General features: G+C 34.1%; 1 protein-coding gene across 2 annotated transcripts in view; it reads left to right on the forward strand.

Annotated features, from left to right (window-relative positions):
- The window catches only part of SS18 (SS18 subunit of BAF chromatin remodeling complex), a 79,743-nt gene extending 60,202 nt beyond the window's left edge, over positions 1–19,541 (forward strand). Inside the window, exons 8-11 of one of the 2 annotated variants that reach the window (XM_012740442.3) lie at positions 2,633–2,725; positions 3,431–3,553; positions 6,150–6,283; positions 17,730–19,541. In XM_012740442.3, the coding sequence (XP_012595896.1) occupies positions 2,633–2,725; positions 3,431–3,553; positions 6,150–6,283; positions 17,730–17,756 (377 nt within the window). In that variant the 3' untranslated portion in view covers positions 17,757–19,541. The remainder of the gene's footprint in view (positions 1–2,632; positions 2,726–3,430; positions 3,554–6,149; positions 6,284–17,729) is intronic. The other variant, XM_012740444.3, reaches the window with a different exon arrangement.
- The last annotated feature ends 1,247 nt before the right edge of the window (positions 19,542–20,788 follow it).

The following is a 20,788-nucleotide window of genomic DNA, read 5'->3' on the forward strand; positions in this document are numbered from 1 at the left end:
ACACTTCAGTACTCTAAAGCACCAATGATAGTGCTAGTTTATAATCTATTTCATAGTATATTTTGTGTAACTATTCTGGTAGTACCATCAGGAGTCACATTCTGTTTTTGGAACCCTTATACAAAAGAGGATCCTTTTATATTTAGGGTTGTTTATTTGAACCAAAGCAAATGTTATGATTTACTTTTTTTTTTAACAATAGCTTTATTGAATTAAAACTCACATATCATGAAGTTCATTCATTAGTTTACTTTTATGCACTGTATAAATATATAGAGAATATAGATTTTGAGTATTTTTCTAAATCTCATCATTTTAATTAATGTTATATACTCAGCAAACTATAGTTTACATTAGTGTTTGCATTTGAGAAAAGTTTTGGAGGCTAAATTATATCCATAATATAGCTATCCAGACATTTAGTAGGATGGAAAAGGTGATTGGAAACCAGACTTTTAGTTATTTAGTTTAGTGGGGTTTAAATGGGAAAGTAGCTTGTGAAAAAATAGTCAGTAAAGATGTACTGCATTTTAAGAAAATCTAAATAGTAATAATCCAACCATATAAGTAGGTTTCCACTTATAGTTCTTTCAGTTTTTCTGTATGTTTGAAAATTTTATATAATGTTTGGGAAAAAATAGTCAAACATACATTACAAAATGATTTGTATTGTTATGAAAGGATATGCCATAGGTTTATTTATATAGTAAGCCCTTTTGGTGTAAATATAAATTAATGAACAGAGAAACTAAGAAACTTAAAGCGAAAGTTATAGCCATTGATGCAAAGCCAATTAAGCCAGCAAGGAGATATAATTTGGTATATTTAAAAAATAATTTTGCCCATTATTTTTTATCATTATGTAAAACATCAAGGTACATCCATATTCAAGGACACTGGTTTTTACTGGAGAGGCTCTGACTACAGGGGCAGAACAAATAACTGAAATTTTACATACACTATTAGTGATATTGAAGACATATATGGATAATTCTGGCTAGAATACTATGTATTTTTTAATCTTAGATTTTCTTTCCCTGAATTCAGAATATTATTTTTTTTTCTTTTTCCTTTCATGTATAGGCATGGTATTATGATTTTTTTAAAATTAAAAACTTTAGTAAGTTATAGTAGACTATAGATATCTTAAAAGAGGTAAAATCTACTTCATTAAATTATATATATTAAGTTTGCTGAAAATAAATGATTATTTTGCTTATTTAATTTTTAAATATATTTTAAATAATTGAGTTGAACTTGACATTGTTATTTTGGTCCTTGACTATCTCCTGAAATGTGAAATTTGTATTGTATGTATTGTATTGTAGTATGACCCTTCTAGTCAGAATAGATAGGTTTTTTGGGAAACATCAAAACTTCATTTTACTACATTTATGGATTTTTACTTAAATGATATTATTTTTGCCTAGAAATGTATTAATTTATGTCTGACATTTACATAGAGTATTTTATTTATATCTCTTGTCCAGATATTTATGCCAGTAAATATGTTAATTAGGAGTTTGCAAACTTCTGTAGAGGACTATATAGTAAATATTTAAGTCTTTGTGGGCCAGATGGCCCTGGTCTCCACTACTGAACTCTAATTGTAATGTGAAAGCAACTATAGACAATAGTTGCTTAAATGAATGAGCATGACTGTATTCCAATAAAACTTTATTTACAAAAACAGGCCACTGGTCTTATGAAGACTACAGGCCATATTTTGTCAATACTTGATGTAGATATTTGTGAGGTGGTTTGGAATATTTGAATACTAGAGCACTGAATGTATTTGTAACTATATTCCTACTTCCTTAATTAGGCATTCTTATAAAATTTAGTTCAGATTTTAGCTAAACGAAAGGTTATTTCTGACATTTTCTTAGTGAAACCTAGTTTAAAGGATGAGAATATTATTCTTCATTAAAGTCCAGTTATCTTGCAGGTAAAATTTATTGTGCTTTAAAACTAAAGGTATACTCTAACATTCAGCACATTGTTAATTTATGAAAGTGTATGTTTATGATACTTGAGGTATTTCTAAAATGGCAGCAATAAGATATTTTTTTTTACATCTGAATGTACTTTGAGGTATATAATATATACATATATTATGCAAGTAAATGTTAGAATGTGAAAAACTTGTTTCAGTTTCTTTCAGGGGAAAAACTTATGGAGCTCTTTTATATTTTGCATTGTTTTTAGCATATGCTGTGGAATTGGCGACCAGCAGAACAGGTGTTTGACAAAATATGATAATTGCTTTCTTTGTTCATTCTAATTTAATTCAAGTTATTTACATGTGAAAGATCTAATGCTTTTATTCTCTCCTTTTTTTAAAATGGAAGATAAAGTTTTTCTCCCTCAATGAAGGATTATCAGATTTAAGACAATAAGTGTAATGTTTCTAAAACTACTGCTTTTTGCTTTTAAAAAAAATTTGCACGTTATCTCAATATGAAAACAATCACATTGGTAAATCTTTGGCTAATGCAATTGAAATTATTATTTTTTATGTATTTCCATTTCTTTTTCTTTTTTTCAATTTTATCTGAAAGTTTAAATATTTTTAGGGTTTTCACTCAGTGGCCATTAACGTTTCTTCCTGTCTCTTGTCGAATTGATGTAGGTCATAATGATTACGGTTATCAGCAACCGTCGTATCCTGAACAAGGCTACGATAGGCCTTATGAGGATTCCTCACAACATTACTACGAAGGAGGTATCTATATACCTTCACACATACACATATATGTCCCCTTCTACAGGAATGAAAATTCTTGCATAAGACAACTTCTACCCATGCAAAGCTCTTGTAGAATACTAGTTGCTGGCTGTCTTGAAAGTTATAGGGACCCCAAAACAACCAAAATAATTTCCTTACAAATATTTAAAATGTATAACCGTGACTTGCCATTTCTAACAACAATAAAAAGACTAAAACATTTAAAGATAATTTTTTCCTCAGTGGAAATATTCTATTTGAACATAAATCCATTGATCCAATTTTTTTTCTTGTGTGTTTACATATGTATAATTTTACATATAAGTATAGTGCCTTTAGGAAACAGCTTGCTGATTTTGTGTAGCTAGTGTGTGCTCTTGTAGCTGTCTTTAATTTTGTCTTTTTTATTTTATTTAGCATAGTCATGATCTTATGACTGTGATGTTCCAGTAAATGTAATGCTCGTATGGCAGAGACGCTGAAAATGCTGCAGTTCAACCTTGCAAAATTGGCTTTAACTGCAGTTTGTTTGGCCGAAATCCTTCTGTTTGGTTTGAGTTTTTTCTTTGTTTTGTTAACTTTTAAAAATCAATATGGCATTTCATTTTGTTCTTGTGTTGTTGGCTATGCATCTTAGAGGGAAAAAAGTTAATTAAGCAAACTTCTCAATTTCTTTTTTCCTCTTCTTCAATTATCCTGTAGGAAATTCACAATATGGCCAGCAGCAAGATGCTTACCAAGGACCACCTCCACAACAGGGATATCCACCCCAGCAACAGCAGTACCCAGGGCAGCAAGGTTACCCGGGACAGCAACAGGGCTATGGTAATAGTTTATTGTAGTTTATTTTTGTCACCAGAAATATGATTACTGTTTTGAAATAGGGAAGTGAATATTTAGTATTTATTTTTCCAAGAATTATTGCTTTTGAAAATTCAGCTTTAGCCCAGTCTACTATTAGAGTGTATATTTAAAATGTTGCTTTTACATAAACTAGTAATCCATTTTAAAAAACCTGTAAACTAGAGATGGTTCATTGACCAAAAGTAAGGTGGAAAGTCATTTAAAAGACAAGAAAAATGAATTCTCAGACCTGTTTGGCATTCATGACCAGCTAGTAGCTTTGTATGTGCTTAGAAAACTGATGATTGGGTAATTATTAGCCGTATGTATGTAATCCGCTTAGCTAATTTGTTTCTAAAAACTAATGACAGTTACTACAAAATAACATTGATTTTTGAGAACCAGTGAAGAGATCTGTTTAGAATGCATAAAGAAAATGTTTTTGTCATTCTCTAGTTAAATGGCAATGTACATATCCATAGGGGTAAATTTATTGCAGCTGTGTATCATACAGAGTTTAGGGGAAGTATAATCATATTTTCCCATTGTATACTCACTATAATATCTGCTATCTGAATATCTCACTTTAGGTATGAGATAGGGAGTGGGGAATGATGAGGGCCTGATATTTCAGTCTTAAATTTCAAGCTACTATAACCATTATAGATATAGGAAAATATAGTTTTAACAACAGAGAAGTAGCTACTTATTAATACTGACTCCATCTCTCAATAAATGGTCTCTTTTTCACATCATAATGTCTTATTGTTACTAGTTATCAATAAGAACTCTTTTATTACCATGGGCACCTTTATCTATCTACAATAGCAAATCTAAGAACCCAGGTCAGACCGAAATTCTCTTGCCCTCTTAACATATGCGTTGAAACTGAGATATTGGAAATCAGGTATTTTTCCAAAAAAGTTAAGTTCTTATTTCCTAATTCTGGATACGACTTTAGAAATAGTCCATTAATTTCTTCTTTTCACAAAGGTTCTTTCCTCCCTTCCCAAATGACATTTCTCTTTCATCACTATTTAGTATTTGTACTTTGAACAAATAGATTATTCTGGTTTTGTTGCATTTGCATGAAGAAAAATATATGGCTAAATCAAGTAATTTCATTGACAATAGAAATATTTTCAAATGGAAGAGAGGGTGAAAGAAAGTTTGATTAATTTTTGGTTTAAGTAGTTAAATGCTATAGTGTTAAACATCAGGAATCCTAAAGGAGAAACTCCCATTTTGTATATCCATCCGCTTCAGTTGTCAAACTTTCTTCTAATAGAAAATTTAAAGGTTTAGTAATTGTTCAGTTACTATTCAATTACAATCATGTTCATATAATAAATAGATAATAGACTGATAGAATTTATTTAAGCTTGAAAATGTTTTGTTCTCCTTGACACTTCCTTCTGCAATCAGTGTTCTTATGGCAGGTTTTGAATGACTGGTGGAAAACATTTAAGTGTCAAAGCTTTTCAGCTTATGCTTTATAAAGCATTCTTTACAATAGACAGTAGAGTTTATGAAACAGACATATTTGTTTAGCAACCAAATTAGTCCCTTGGCAACTCTGGAATTTGAAATCATTTTTTATGGGTAAAGTGTTAAAGGTGATTGGTTCTCAGAATGTGTTTTTTTTTTTTTTTTTTTTTTTCTTTTTTTTGAAACAGCGTCTTGCTCTGTTGGCCTGGGCTAGAGTGCTATGGCTTCAGCCCTGCTTACAGCAACCTCAAACTCTTAGGCTCAAGCATTCCTCCTGCCTCAGTCTGCTGAGTAGTTGGGACTGCAGGCATGCGCCACCATGCCTGGCTAATTTTTTTCTATATAGATTTTTAGTTGTCTGGCTAATTTCTTTTTATTTTTTTTAGTAGAGATGGGGTCTTGCTCTTGCTCAGGCTGGTCTAGAACTTCTGACCTCGAACAATCCTCCTGCCTTGGCCTCCCAAGGTGCTAGGATTACAAGTGTGAGCCGGCCCAGAATGTAATTTTTGAATCAAGTTTTTTCACATGCAACCTGTGGCTTTTCTTTAGTTTCTATTTTAAAATATTGTGCTAATAAATTTGTCAGTGTAGAGTATAGCCATATGACTCTTTTGGTGATTGCCAATGTAAATTGACACTCATGCAGTTGTAAATATCATTAATTCCCACACTTTATTCAGAAATTATTTTAGCATTTCTCTTTAAATCTGTCTCTTGCCTTTTCTTTTGCTTCTAGCTTGTACTGGTTAACTCTCCAATAGATATATTGATTGATTTTCTTACCAAAATTGAAAGTTGACCTGCTTTACAACTCCCTGTGTCTTTTTATAACCATTTTGACATACAAATTTTATAATGGCTATGGCATATTGCAATAGTTACTCTGAAGTAGCATTACAGTATTTTTACTCTTACTATAACCATTGAAATTTATTTCAAAAAACATTTAAGAAAACCATGGTACCAAACTATCCTTTTTAGTTTAGATATAAAAATATAGTAACTTCTATCTAGTTTGAAATTCTTTCTTTAGTTCTAGGGATTTATTATATTTTTATGTGGGCTTCTATTTGTGTTAATTATTTTACAGGTCCTTCACAGGGTGGTCCAGGTCCTCAGTATCCTAACTACCCACAGGGACAAGGTCAGCAGTATGGGGGATATAGACCAACACAGCCTGGACCACCACAGCCACCCCAGCAGAGGCCTTATGGATATGACCAGGTAAGTTATTTGACCAGCTGTGGAATTGCTACATTGTTCACTCTTGATTAGGTTAACTTTGTTTTTCCCCTCCTTGAAGCCTCATTTTTCCCTCTTCTTATTCATGGCACATTTGTTAAGATAAAGTATATTACTTTTAAGTCTCCTTCACAGAATGCTAGCACAGTCAATCATAGTTAACTCTATCATGTAAAACGTGTCTTAAGACACCAGCATATTCCCTCCTTCCCTCCCTCCCCCCCCTTCTCTCTCCCTCTCTCTCTTCCTCTCTCTCTCTCTCTCTCTCTCCCCCTCTCTCTCTCTACCCCTCTCTCTCCCTTCCTCCCTCACCTCTCTCCCCTCCCTCTTTAAATTCAAACTTCTCATTCTGTTGCCTCCTTCCACACACAAATCCACCACCTCAAGTGTTATTTCTCTCCTATTTTTCCTTCTACCTTCAAATATGTAGAAATATATCTCATCCTAAGAGGATTATATATATTCCCTTGAACCTAGTTTCTTCCTTTTGTCATTAAACTCCTTAGACTTATAATCTGTGCCACAGTCATTATTTTATGAATGCCCTCATATATATTCTGAATTATTATGGAAATGATTTATGATTATGGCAGTTCCTTTACATTGGTTTCAGGTTTGTCTAGGCTTTTCACTGAGGGTATTCTAGTCTGTTCACCACCTAAGCTATTTAAAATAGGTTATTGTTAACATGAAACTGTCTTAAATATTCAGTTAGTGTTTTAGGGTCAATGTGGATGATGTGGTTTGAGGAAGAACTCAGATACAGTGATAAATAGAATTTGAGGCATGAATAGTTCTTTTATCAACCATCTCTCAAGCCTACAACCCTCTTGTATTGACACTTCTTATTTAAGGCAAAGGAGATAAAATAGACTTAAATTAAAAGAGTAAGGATAGATGAGTAATACCTTTTAAAAACATGCTAGAACCAAATCAAAGGATTAGTCAGAGGTTCTATTAAGTGTTTTTTTTTTTTTTTTTTTTTTTTTTTTAGACAGAGTCTGTTGCCTGGGCTAGAGTGCTGTGGTGTCAGCCTAGCTCACAGCAACCTCAAACTCCTGGGCTCAGGCAATCTTCCTGCCTCAGCCTCCCAAGTAGCTGGGAATACAGGCATGTGCCACCTTGCCCGGCTAATTTTTTTTTTCTATATGTGTTTAGTTGGCAAATTAATTTCTTTCTGTTTTTCGTAAAGATGGGGTCTCGCTCTTGCTCAGGCTGGTTTCGAACTCTTGACCTCGAGCCATCCACCTGCCTCGGCCTCCCAGAGTGCTAGGATTATAGGCATGAGCCATCACGCCTGGCCTCTATTAAGTTTTAGAAATAAACTAAGTCTTAGCTAATGAGTATTTAAAGGCAAGTTTCAGAGCAGATAAAATTTAGGCTCATTGTAATCCACAAGTAACTTTTTAAAAAGTAAGATTCTAGTCATATGGTCACTCATTCAACAAATACTTACTATTAATAGTTCTCCACATGTATTTGATACTACAGTAGGTCCTAGAGAGGTAAAACAGACACAGTCCTTATGGCTTATAGAGCATCCAACTATTTTGATATTCTTTAACCTTACTTTAGCATTTGGCACATACTCCTTTTTTGTTTTTAAATGGTCTTCAGCTTCTATAGTACAGAATTATTTTGTTCCTTTGTATTTGCAGTGATTCTTTCTTTCTTTATTTTTACTGGTTTCTCTTCTTTCTTTTACCTAAATATCAATCCTGACTCTATTGTTCTTAGTCTATGAATCTTCCATTTATTTTCAGTATCCTTAGCCCTTACTTCTCAACCCAACTTCAGCTCCTTTTTTTATGACTGTATATATTACATCTTTCTTTGGATGTCTTGCCATTCCCTCAGCTTTTGCATGTTGTGGATTAAACTGACCATTTTCCTTTCTAAGTTATTTCTAAATCTCCTAAGCTATCAAATCATTCATTAAACAAATGTTTATAAAACAACAATTACATGCTAAGTACCATGCTAATAAGAGATATAGACTCTGCCTTTGTGAACTTAAGTCTAGATGGGGTACAGACAAGTAAACAAAATATAATAAATATAGTGTAATAAGTACTTAGATGAAGAAAGCAAAGATGTGGAAGAAGTTTCCAACCGAGATATTGAGAAAATCTTCCTAGGAAAGTATTTTATAAGTGTGAAACCCCAGGAATGAGTTGATGTTAGCCATAAGGAAGAGTATTCACAGGGCACTAGTATTAAGATGTATGGTTCAGTAAAACAGAAGCATGGGGAAGAAGCAGAAAGACTGGTGAGATACATTGGGGTTGGGTTAGGAGGCCTCTTCCAATCCAAAAAAGGGGACTTGGCCTTTATCCTGACATAAGTGCAGAGTTGTGAAGGGTTTTATGCAGTATATATAAAGAATTTAGCAGTGGCTGGCACTTGGGAGCTATGTTAGATAAACGATTTATCTCTTATTATCATAATTACTCCACTCTCTTACGTTTCTCAGGAATTTGGGGACTACTATGGATAAAGACCATGGTGTTCAGGTACTTGCCAGCCACATCGCCTTCCCCCCTAAAAAAGAATATGAAGAGGGGACTATTAGCTCCTGTGGTGTTAGTAGTCTTTCCATGTTGATCTAATGTTTCATCTTATCTTTATCTCTCTACCTGAACACCTGTTGATCTCTTTATTTTAGGAAAAATAGTTTATTCACCTCTTGAAGATGGTTAGGGCAATGGAAAACCAATGTAGATCCTTAAATCCAATAAAAATATAATTATAGTGGTAGTTTAGGCAGTATGCAGAATAAGTTAAAAGGGGAAGAATTGATAAAGAAAGCCTTGTTAGGATGCTTCTCCATCAGTCTTCCCTATCTCAGTAAACAACAGCTTAATTCTTCCAGTTCCTCAGGCTAAAAACCTGGAGTTATCCTTGACTCCCCTCTTTGCAAATCAAAAACACAATCAGCAAATCTCATCTTCTTTTCCTTCAAAATATTAAGGGTATTAAATGTGGAATGTCTGATTTCCTTAAGACTAAGTTTGCCAGATGATATCTCTGACATTTCACTTTGACACTTCCTGTTTTATTTTTATTGTGAAGGAGCATCCTCAGTCTTTCAAGCGCATGCTTTGGCTTGTGATTATCTTTCAAATTTCTTTCTATTAGAGCAATTTTTGTGAAACCCTGGATAAGTTAAAAATTTGTGTTAGTTTTGAATATGAGTTCTCCCATGGAACCAATGCAGTGTAGACTGCTTAAAATATCAATGAAGTGTTTGGGAAGGATGTGGCTAAGGAATACATAGTATGTTGATGGTTTGAGAAGTTCTGTGCTGGTGGTTTTAATCCTGAAAGGAGCCATGTGGGTGATCTGAGACCAAGGTGGATAATGATGAGCTGAAAGCTATAGTAGAAATGAATTCATCTCAACCTATGTGTGAATTAGCAGCAAGGTTTGACATTACTATTCCAACAATATTGGACCATTTGAAATAAATTGGCAAGGTAAAGAAGCTGGATAGATGGGTTCTATAGAAGATAGAAGCTGGATTAAATGAGCATCAGAAGAGAAATTGTCTTCAAGTTTGCCTTTCTTTGTTGTCACGACATAAAGTCATACCATTTCTTTTTTTTTTTTTTTTGAGACAGAGTCTCACTTTGTTACCCAGGCTAGAGTGAGTGCCGTGGTGTCAGCCTAGCTCACAGCAACCTCAAACTCCTGGGCTCAAGCGATTCTGCTGCCTCAGCCTCCCGAGTAGCTGGGACTACAGGCATGCACCACCATGCCCGGCTAATTTTTTATATATATATTAGTTGGCCAATTAATTTCTTTCTGTTTATAGTAGAGACGGGGTCTCGCTCTTGCTCAGGCTGGTTTCGAACTCCTGACCTCGAGCAATCCGCCCGCCTTGGCCTCCCAGAGAGCTAGGATTACAGGCGTGAGCCACCGCGCCCGGCCAAGTCATACCATTTCTATACCATATTGTTATGTGTGATGAAAAATGGATCCTTTTTGACAATCTCAAGCATTTGGTTGGATGATGGTTGGATAAAAATATGAAGTGTCAAAATATGGCCTGAAACCTAATATTCATCAAAAAAAGCTAATGGTGTCTGTTTGATGGTCCAGTGCTGGTATTATCCACTACAGCTTCTTGAAACCTGGTCAGTTGATTATGGTGGATGGCTGCTGCAGCTAGTTGGACGAAATGATGAAATGCTTGAGATTAAGCAGCTGAGGTTCATCAGTAGAGACAGGCTAATCCTCCTGCAAGACAACACTTAACCACATGTGGCACAAACAACACTGCTGAAGCTACAGAGGCTGAACTTAGAAACTCTCTGTCATCTGCTGTATTCACCAGACCTTGCACCAGCTGACAACCACTTCTTCCAGGCTTTGGACCGCTTCTTATAAGGAGAAATGTTCAATTCTCAACAAGCTGTGGAAAACGCCTTTTGCGATTTCATTGCCTCTTGTTTTCTAGGCTTCTTCGCTGCTTATATAAACTAGCTACCATTAAGATGGTAAAACTGTATGGGTAGTTCATGCGCATACTTTAATTATACTGTTTCTTGTTTGAGATACAGTAAACTATACTTGTGATTCAAAATCGGCCATTTCACATTTAATAATATATCCAGTATCTAGCCATTTTTCATAATCTCTTGTCACCCAAGTCAGAATCACAACTATTGCTCATCTGGGCTGTTAAAATAGCCTCCGTTTTGGTTTTCTTGATTTTGTCCTACCTTCTCTACAGGACAGGCTTGCTCCTCATTGAAGGACCGAGAGTAATGTTTTGAAAACATAAGTCAGATTATGCCACTTCTCTGGTCAAAACCATGTGGTAACTTTAGTCTCAGAGTAAAAACCATACCTCATGATGGCCTGCAAGGCCATGTGTGACTTGTGTTCCCACTGCCTATCCTATCCCTTCTCTGTGTATTTATATCCCAACCACTCACTGCCTACATTCACTATGCTTCAGTCACATCTGCCTATTTGCTGTTCCTTACATACGTCAAGTAAGTTTCTACCTCAGAACATTTGTGTTTGCTGCTCCCTCTGATGCCTGAAGCTCTTCCTTGGATGCCTACAATCTTCCTACCCACCTTTTTTTTCAAATCTCTGCTCAAATGTCACCATATCGTATCCTGGAGTTCTTCACTGTCCACCTCTCTAAAGTGATATTACCCTCTATTACATCATTCTTTTTCCCTATCTTTATATTTTTTTGAACAGCTTTAGTGAAGTATAATTTGCATATAATAAACCACACATAATAAAAGTGTGCAGTTTGATGTCCTTTGACATGTGTATACACCCAGGAAGCCATCATTAAGATCAAAATAACGAAGGATCTGTCATGCCCAAAAGTTTTCCCTGTGCCCCTTTGAAATTCCTCTTTTTGCCACATCCCTCCCCAGACAACCACTGATCTGCTTTCTGTCACTATAGATTCATTTATATTTCCCAGAATTTAATATAAATGGAATCATATAGTATACAGTTTCTTATCTGGCTTCTTTGGCTTGGTATAATTGTTTTGACATTTATTCGTATGTATATAAACAATTCTTTATTGCTAAGTAGTGTTCCATTATATGGGTATACGACATTTGTTTATTCATTGATCCACAGATGGACATTTGGGTTCCACTTTTGGGCTCATACAGATTTAAAGTACTGTGAACATTCATGTACAAGTACCTGTGGACATATGCTCTCTTTTTTCTTGGGTAAATACCTAGGAGTGGAATGGTCAGATCATGTTTGTATATTTAACTAAGAAACAGCCAAATTATTTTCCGAAGTAGTTGTACCATTTCATATTGCCACCAGCAGTGTATAAGAGTTCCAGTTCTCCCATATCCTTGCTAACTCCTTGCTAACACTTGGTATGAATCAGTCTTTTCAATTTTAGCTATTCTAATTGGTGTGTTAGGGTATCTTGTGTTTTTAATTTGCAAATCCCTAAGAACCAATGATGTTGACCATCTTCTTGTGCTTACTTGCCATCTATATTTCTTTTCTGAGATGTCTGTTTAAATCTTTTGCTCATTTTATTTTTTTATTTTTATTTTTATTTTTTTTGAGACAGAGTCTCGCTTTGTTGCCCAGGCTAGAGTGAGTGCCGTGGCGTCAGCCTAGCTCACAGCAACCTCAAACTCCTGGGCTCAAGTGATCCTTCTGCCTCAGCCTCCCGGGTAGCTGGGACTACAGGCATGCGCCACCATGCCCGGCTAATTTTTTATATATATATATCAGTTAGCCAATTAATTTCTTTCTATTTATAGTAGAGACGGGGTCTCGCTCTTGCTCAGGCTGGTTTTGAACTCCTGACCTTGAGCAATCCGCCCGCCTCGGCCTCCCAAGAGCTAGGATTACAGGCGTGAGCCACAGCGCCCGGCCTTTTGCTCATTTTAAATTGTGCTTTTTATTATCTTCTTCTTCTTCTTGTTTTTTTTTTTTTTTTTTTTTTTTTTTTTTGAGATAGAGTCTTGCTCTGTTGCCTGGGCTACAGTGCCGTGGCATTAGCCTAGCTCACAGCAACCTCAAACTCCTGGGCTTAAGTAATCCTTCTGCCTCAGCCTCCCTAGTAGCTGGGATTATAGGCATGCACCACCATGCCTGGCTAATTTTTTCTATATATTTTTAGTCAGCCAATTAATTTCTTTCTGTTTTTAGTAGAGATGAGATCTTGCTCTTACTCAGGCTGGTTTCGAACACCTCAGCTCAAGCAATCCTCCTGCTTCGGCCTCCCAGAGTGCTAGGATTACAGGCATGAGCCACTGTGCCCAGCCTCTGAATTGCTTATAAAAGATTTTTTAGACAGGACCAAGAGTAGCAATAATTCTGTTCCTATACCACCAAGTATTCTTTCGTCTAACCCTTTTGGGTGTTTCTTTCCTCAGCCTTGGGTATTTTCCTCATGCATATTTGTATATCATTACTATGCTCAATATATAAGGGGAATGAATACATGAGATCTCCACAGTTCTCTCTCTACGCAGGTCTTTTTTTTTTATGGTACTCTGTCCTATTAACTCTAACTCCCCCTTCCTACTCTAAGCTTTATCTCTTTAATTCAGAGTATCTGCCAGGCTTGGCCTCAGTTTCCCTCCATCTAGTATAGCCTTGTAACTCTCAAGTTAGTAAGCTGTGATAATCAGATGGCTCACCTCATTTGTTTTCCATGTTTCAGGGAATGTTGTCCTTTGTTGGCTCTGTGTCCTGAATATGATTGCTTCATATGTTTTGTGTAGTTTTTTGGTTGTTTCGGGCAGCAGGGTAAATTCATCTTTAACAGAAACATGCTTTAATTTTCAGCATAGCGTTTATCTCCATTTGATAGATTATTTAGTTATTATTTATTGTCATACTCCACTTCCCCTAGAATGTAAGCTCTTTAAAGACATTGCTTTGTCTGTTTTTATTACTGTTTAGCCTCCATCACCCAGTATAACATAGCACAGTGTTAGTAAATATTGTTGAGAAAACGAAGTATAAATAAATGAAAAATAAGGCAATTACTTTCTGAATTTGAATGATCACAAGAATAGAGAAAAAAGGAAACCTCTTAAAATATATTGTGAAAGAATAATGTAAGACTTTTAACTGATTAGATAAATGGAATGAAGGAAAGAAATTTAGAAATGGTTGACTTTGCTCAGGTTTCTAGCTCAGGAACTTCTCTCATTCACTATACTCTCCCTAGGCAATGTCATTGATTCATATGGTTTCAGTTTACCTTGCTATCTCTATTTCTAGTCTGAATCTCACCTGAAAATCAGATGCCTACTGGACATCTCCACTTAGATGTATCACGGGTATATTAATTCAACATAAAACAAATTCATAATTTTTTCCACCTGAACTTATTTCTCCTTTCTATATTCTTTATCAAAAGAAAGGGTTACTATGACCAAGCCAGAATGCCAAGTGCCCATTTTATATTTATGTCCCCTCTCTTCCCTTCCCCCTTATAATAAATAACAAATCTTGTTGATCCTCCTTCCTGAAAAGCTCTTGGAATCCATCCATTTCTCTCTAACCTACTGCCTTATCTTAGTTTAGACCATTGTCTTTGCCTGTCTTCATCATAGCAGGATCTTCCATACTGTCTTCTTGTTTCTTTCCCATGAATTCTTTACACTCTAGTTAGAAGAATTTTATAATTAAAAGAAATTGAAGAAGCAAAGAGAAGCTGAGGCTTAGAGTGTTAGAATAATTTACTCAAGATGACAGAGCTAGGAAGTGGTGGAGCTAGGTGACAAGTCCTGAGTGATGCAAGCCCATGCTTTGTTCACTATACCACATTGCCACTGATAATATTAATGAGTTCTTGAGTAGTTTATAAGCATTTTCATGTTTTTCTTCTTGAATAACTTTTTGAGATAGGGGTTATAATTACCCTTACTTGCCAGATGAGAAAATTGAGACTCAAGGGAGGTAAGGCAACTTGTCCAAGGACAAGAAACTGTTAAATGGTGACGTGATGTTAGTACTAGAAATTGGTTTCTGGCTTCAAAACTCGTGCTTTTATCCCCTCATACCACTTTGGAATTTGCTTATGGTTGCAAATACACAATATACTTTTTTAGGTTTAATTGTGATTTAGTTTGGTCCTAGCAGTGTGATCAAGTGTGGGGTCAAGTTACTTAACCTCTACCTCAATTTCTTCATCTATAAAATGCAGATATTTACTGTATAAGTTACAAAGTACTCATCAGTGTCTGATACATGCTTAATGTCTTAGTTATTGAGATATATTAGGAATTAACTATTGTTAATATTAGCTTCTTATTCTCTGTTACTCCAAGCTGTGTCTTACAAAATAATTATTAACTTCTCATTATTGTATATTCTTTCTTATTTCCCACTTCCCTAAGCATTCTATATTTATTTTTTCCTCCATGCCTTTGCTTTAGCTGTTCCTTGTATTTGAATTGCCCCCTTTTTCTCTGTTATTCAAATCTTAGTATTTTCTCAATGCTCTTACAGTTTTCTGAAATATTTTTCTAATTATTTTTGCCTGTTAACCTTTTCCTTTATAGAGAATTTATCTTATATTCTTAGAGAATTTATCTTATATCTTAGAGAATTTATCTTATATTCTGTAACTATACTTTATTTCTGAGTCTTTTTTGCTTTTCAAATTTATGATGAGGATCATTTGTTCCATAAGTATTTATAATTGTTTGGATGTAATTTGGTATGTGCATTATTGAAGAAGTCTTATGTGTCAGGTACTCTTTAATACTTAGGGCATAAGGCTGGATAAGACCTGGTACTTGTACTCAAGTAGTTCATAATATAGTTGATAAATTATAGCTTATATTTCTGTGACACAGTGGTTCTTAACCTCTCTTCTGCTTTGACATCATTTATATTCGCAACTCACTTTCATTGTTTGCATCTAATTTTGTACATTCACTGGAGGAGCATTTCCCTCCAGCATTGAGACTCACTGATTTATAATTCTAAAAAGCCTCTCTCATGTCCTCTCTTATTTAAGTGTCATAACAAACAAATGTATGAATTAATGTAGCCATTAACAGAAGGGAAATTGCAATCCAGAGATGTAAATATTACTCTCCCACCTTATGGGTGAATAAACTGAGTCTCAAAGAGCTTTTTAAAGACTCAAATAGAAAGCACTTAAACTCAGCTATAGTATTTAGGTAACCTAACAATGGAATAGTAAGCTCCAGTATGTAAGCATTAATTTTCTTTCTTATTTTAAACTTTTTATACTGGAAATCTTTAAATACAGAAGAGAGAGAAGTATAATGAACACCTGTTTATCCATCACCCAGCTTCATCAGTTTATCAACATTTTGCCAATGTTGTTTTATCTACTCAGCCACACTGTTTTTTTTTTTCTTTTCACAGTATTTTAAAGCACATCTTAGATGTGATACATTTTACCCATAAATACTTAAAGATGAGCATTGACTTTAAATTTGGCTGAATATAACTGTGTAAAGTATATTAATGTAAAACACCCTAACTCTATTTAATTCATTATGCCATTATGTCTGTGGTGACATTCAACAGATGATTACTACATCGACTTCTGTGGAAATATAAATTCTTAGGATACTGTTTCATATGGTACAGAAGTATTTCAACTAGAATATTTCTTTGAGCCATATTAATATGACTGGGAGGGGGAAATTTAGCTAAAAGGAAACAATTTAACTAATTTTATGCTTCTAGTGAATACTGATTTTCAAAAATGGGTACTTTTATGAATCTATTTTAAACCCATTTAAGAAATTTTTAACAAAATGTCTATTTTCTAGTATGTTCTTTTTTTCTACCTTTCTTCTTGTTTTAAAGGAAAGGAAGTTCCTTTTCTTCTTCTCCAAAAGCTAACCTGAACAGATGTATACTGAATATAATTTGCCTCCCTCATAGAGTTTTGCTTCTTTGAGCCATATTAATATGACTGGGAGGGGGAAATTTAGCTAAAAGGAAACAATTTAACTAATTTTATGCTTCTAGTGAATACTGATTTTCAAAAATGGGTACTTTTATGAATCTATTTTAAACCCATTTAAGAAATTTTTAACAAAATGTCTATTTTCTAGTATGTTCTTTTTTTCTACCTTTCTTCTTGTTTTAAAGGAAAGGAAGTTCCTTTTCTTCTTCTCCAAAAGCTAACCTGAACAGATGTATACTGAATATAATTTGCCTCCCTCATAGAGTTTTGCTGCTTCATCTTATCTTTTGTATCTGTGTTCTTTTTCTCTCCCATCCTGTCAGCCTATAGGTCTACAAGTCTACCTAATTAAAAACAATGAAAACACAACAAATTTTCCTTGATTTTATGTCCTTCTGTCTATCTGAATATCTTGGCAGACACTTTGTTGACCTTAGGGAAAGGCTCAAATTTTTTATTTTGGATAGAAGGGTCTTTACCTTTCATCTCCCAGTTACCTTTAAAATTTCACTTGTCACTTATTCATAATTGTTAATTATGAATTGTTAATTCATGTTAATTCATAATTATAATGATAATAAGCTAAACACTGTTGTCACATTAGCATATTATTTATACATTTATGTATACCACATCAGAATGTAGAACTAGAACTTATCCCTCATTGTTGCTCAATTCAGTTCAATAAAATTCACCAAACATTTGAATTCTCACTATGTGACAGGTATTATTATTAGGGCAGGTATTATTAGAGCCCATTATTCTAGGCTCACTTACTAATCCCTAGCAAGTTTTGGACTATGAAATCCATTTGTAATTGGATATAATATCAGAATAAATTACACAGTGATACTTTTTACCTAAATATATGTATATATAAATTTTTGTTATAAGTGCAGGTGCTTTTGTAGTATGACAGTGTTTAAAATGATTTGTTTGTAATTTTCTGTGCCCAACTATTATAGTCAAACTATTATCTAATTATATTTTTAATTTATCTTTCAGGGACAGTATGGAAATTACCAGCAGTGAAAAAGTACTTACATTCCAATAGCCAATATCTATTAGCAGCCATATTGTCACCTCAGCACTGTGGACACCTCCCTGTGAAGAGTTCCTTCCATTCCATCTAATTTTTGGAAAAACCTTGTGGATAAGTGGCTGTTTCATCAATAAGCAGCCTTTGTGGTTTAGTTGTAAAAGGCTTTAGTAGCTCAAAAATACTCTTGATTTCACATTTCTACTCTAGATGGCAACATTGGACAGAAAATGCAATGACATAACCAATTTGCAATGATTTCAGAACTGTGTTTCAAATGGACTGTTACAGACTGAAAGGTGTGAACAGCTTTGTATGTTTATGAAGGTTAAGGGAATTTAATACTTTTCCACAGATTTTTTTGTAAGGGGAAGAGGGAAATGTACACTTTTTACAGCAGCAATATTTTGTATATTATGTTTATTTCATGTGGTGAATATGCAAGGCGGTACACTGCGCACTGGACAGAATCAGAAATCCTCTGTTAATGTGGACGGGAGCATGGTAGATGCTTGATTGTTTTGGTCTCAAAATGGTGTACCATAAAGAGAAAGGTGAGAGAAGACAAAGCACACCATATGTCCACTGTTCTGTTCTTATAGAGGAAATTCAAATCCCTTTTATCTATTAGATAATCAAGGGCACTGTGATACAGTTTTGAGTAAAAAGACATTTTTAAAAAGCCTTCCAGTTTTGTGGATTAAAACCTTTTTGTAAAGATCATTTCTAATACTGTTTTAAAATGTGAGGCAATAAGAATTACTTTATGTTGGATCTGAAGAATCTTTGGTAACGGTTTCATATAAATGAAGTAATCCTCTCCTAAAATAGCAATAACTGAAAATGAAAGTATTAATTTTACCTTGTTTGAATAATCAGGGAACTTAGTAATATCAAAGCATTTTATAAATGATATCAAAGAAGAGTCAACATTGATCCAGTAATTTAGTTTTTTAACGTTAGAAAGGTAATTGGTTATATAAACAAAATAGTTCAGGAGACTTTACAAACCATTGTTTCAACTTTCTTAACTGGAAATAATGCCATTTATAAAGGGACACTTTTATGTTTATCCCTTTTTTTTTTGTATTGGTTAATATAACACACAGAAATGTTTAGGAAAATGCTTATTGATGAGGTTTATTCTATCTGTTATAAAAGCACAGAGGTTGCATTCTAGATCACCTTGTTTATTAGCATAGCATGTTTAATCATTATTTGAGGTTGTCCTGTGCCTGATTATTTTAGCTAAATTCAGAGATATTGCATTGGGCAGGAAAGAATGCATTGAAAATTTTCTAACCACGGTTATTTAAGCATAATCTGAAACATCTAGCCCAAAGGTAAGTTACTATTTTCATCACAGTTGCCTATGTCCAGGGAATAAGATATATTCTTTATAATTGAATTCCTTTTTCCCACTTCTAACTGGAAACAAAACAGAAGGGGTGCCATAAATTTGAATAAGCAGAACTGCTCTCAACATACTGTAATCAAAAGGAGGAATTTCAGTATGTCTCTCTGTATGAGAGAGAGAGAGAGAGTGTATGTGTGTGTGCGTGTGTGTGTATGTGTGTTTCAAGGTCAGAATAGGTTTTTTTTTCCCCTCAATTTGGTCAGTAGAAAATGGACATCAAGTTTGGACAGATAAAGCATGGACAGCCTTATTGTGATCGAAATGCTTATAGGTTCTGTGCCAATTTTCCACCACTGTGTACTTTGTTGCTATTTAAAACTGTATCAGCTCTAACGGAAGAATAAATTATTTGTGATTTTAATTTTCTCATTTGTTTCTTTAAATTAGATCTTTTTGGCTGTCTTGTTTTGTCTGGAGACTATGCTGTGGGTTTTTATATAGTTAGTCCAGTATAAGCAGACTATATTTGTATTCTAGGACTTTATCAAAATTCTCTTGCCATGCCCAAGTTAATTAGAATTAACTGTTCAGTAATCATCATGTTGTGTAGGCTGTTTGTTACAGAATTCTTTCTCTGAAAATGAAGTCCATGAGGCTATAATCAAGATGACTGAATTAGATAAATGAGTTGAGGAGACAAAATTGTACTGAACCCAACCTGGTGTAGATATGTTATCTCATTTGAAATAAGCTCAACTGACATTAAGAAATAATTTGTCTTGCCAACCCATCTTCTGTTGTCTTATTCTCCTTTTAATGGAAACTAAAATTGCAATTTTAATAAGCAGAATTTCCTCCAGGACTTTCTTCCTGGAGACTAGTGCATTTGCAAGGTTTAATTGTTTTATAACAGTCCTATTTCGTAAAAGTTTTTAATTGGTGGTGACAAAAATTACCTTACTCCTTTGATACCTAGTAAGAGGAATAACTTTACCAGTAGCTGTCTACTAAATTTGACATTTCCATACAGACTGTTATGTTCTACAACTAAAATTTTCATTTTATCAAATGTTATTTTAATGCATAAATAACATACTATCCCATAAAATTCCAGAAGCAAAATATTACTAAGAAAAGGCAGGGTGATTATTAATAAATATTTCAAAATATTTACGTGTGCTAGCTTTGTTGTTTGAGAATATGTTAGTATTATTCTGTAGCATTATTCAGGTGGTATGTTGTTTTTGTTTTTAAATTTTTTTAATGGAATTTTTAAACATACATACCAAAGTGGAAAAATGGGTTTAGTGAGCCCCCATGTACCAGTAACCCAGTTCATCTGCGTTAGCAACTCATGATCAGTCTTTGTCCACACACTGATCCATAAATTGAAGCAAACACTATGTTATTTAATCTCTATTTCAGTAAGGATCTCTAAAAGATAAGTACAAAAAAAAAAAAATACCTTGAACCTTAAAGACTCTTTCTTCCTCCTCCTGAATTTTTGTATTTTCAGTGTTAACATTTAATTAGAAACTATCTCAGAATCTATATCTAAAAATCACTGCCTTTCATTTAAAAAAGTTATTCTTGTTAAATAAAAGATTCACAGATATACCAAAGGTGAACATTTTTCATCATTTCATCCCTTAAAAGTAACAATTATTA

The sequence above is a fragment of the Microcebus murinus genome, chromosome 17, assembly GCF_040939455.1.
Source record: "Microcebus murinus isolate Inina chromosome 17, M.murinus_Inina_mat1.0, whole genome shotgun sequence".
NCBI lineage: Eukaryota > Metazoa > Chordata > Mammalia > Primates > Cheirogaleidae > Microcebus > Microcebus murinus.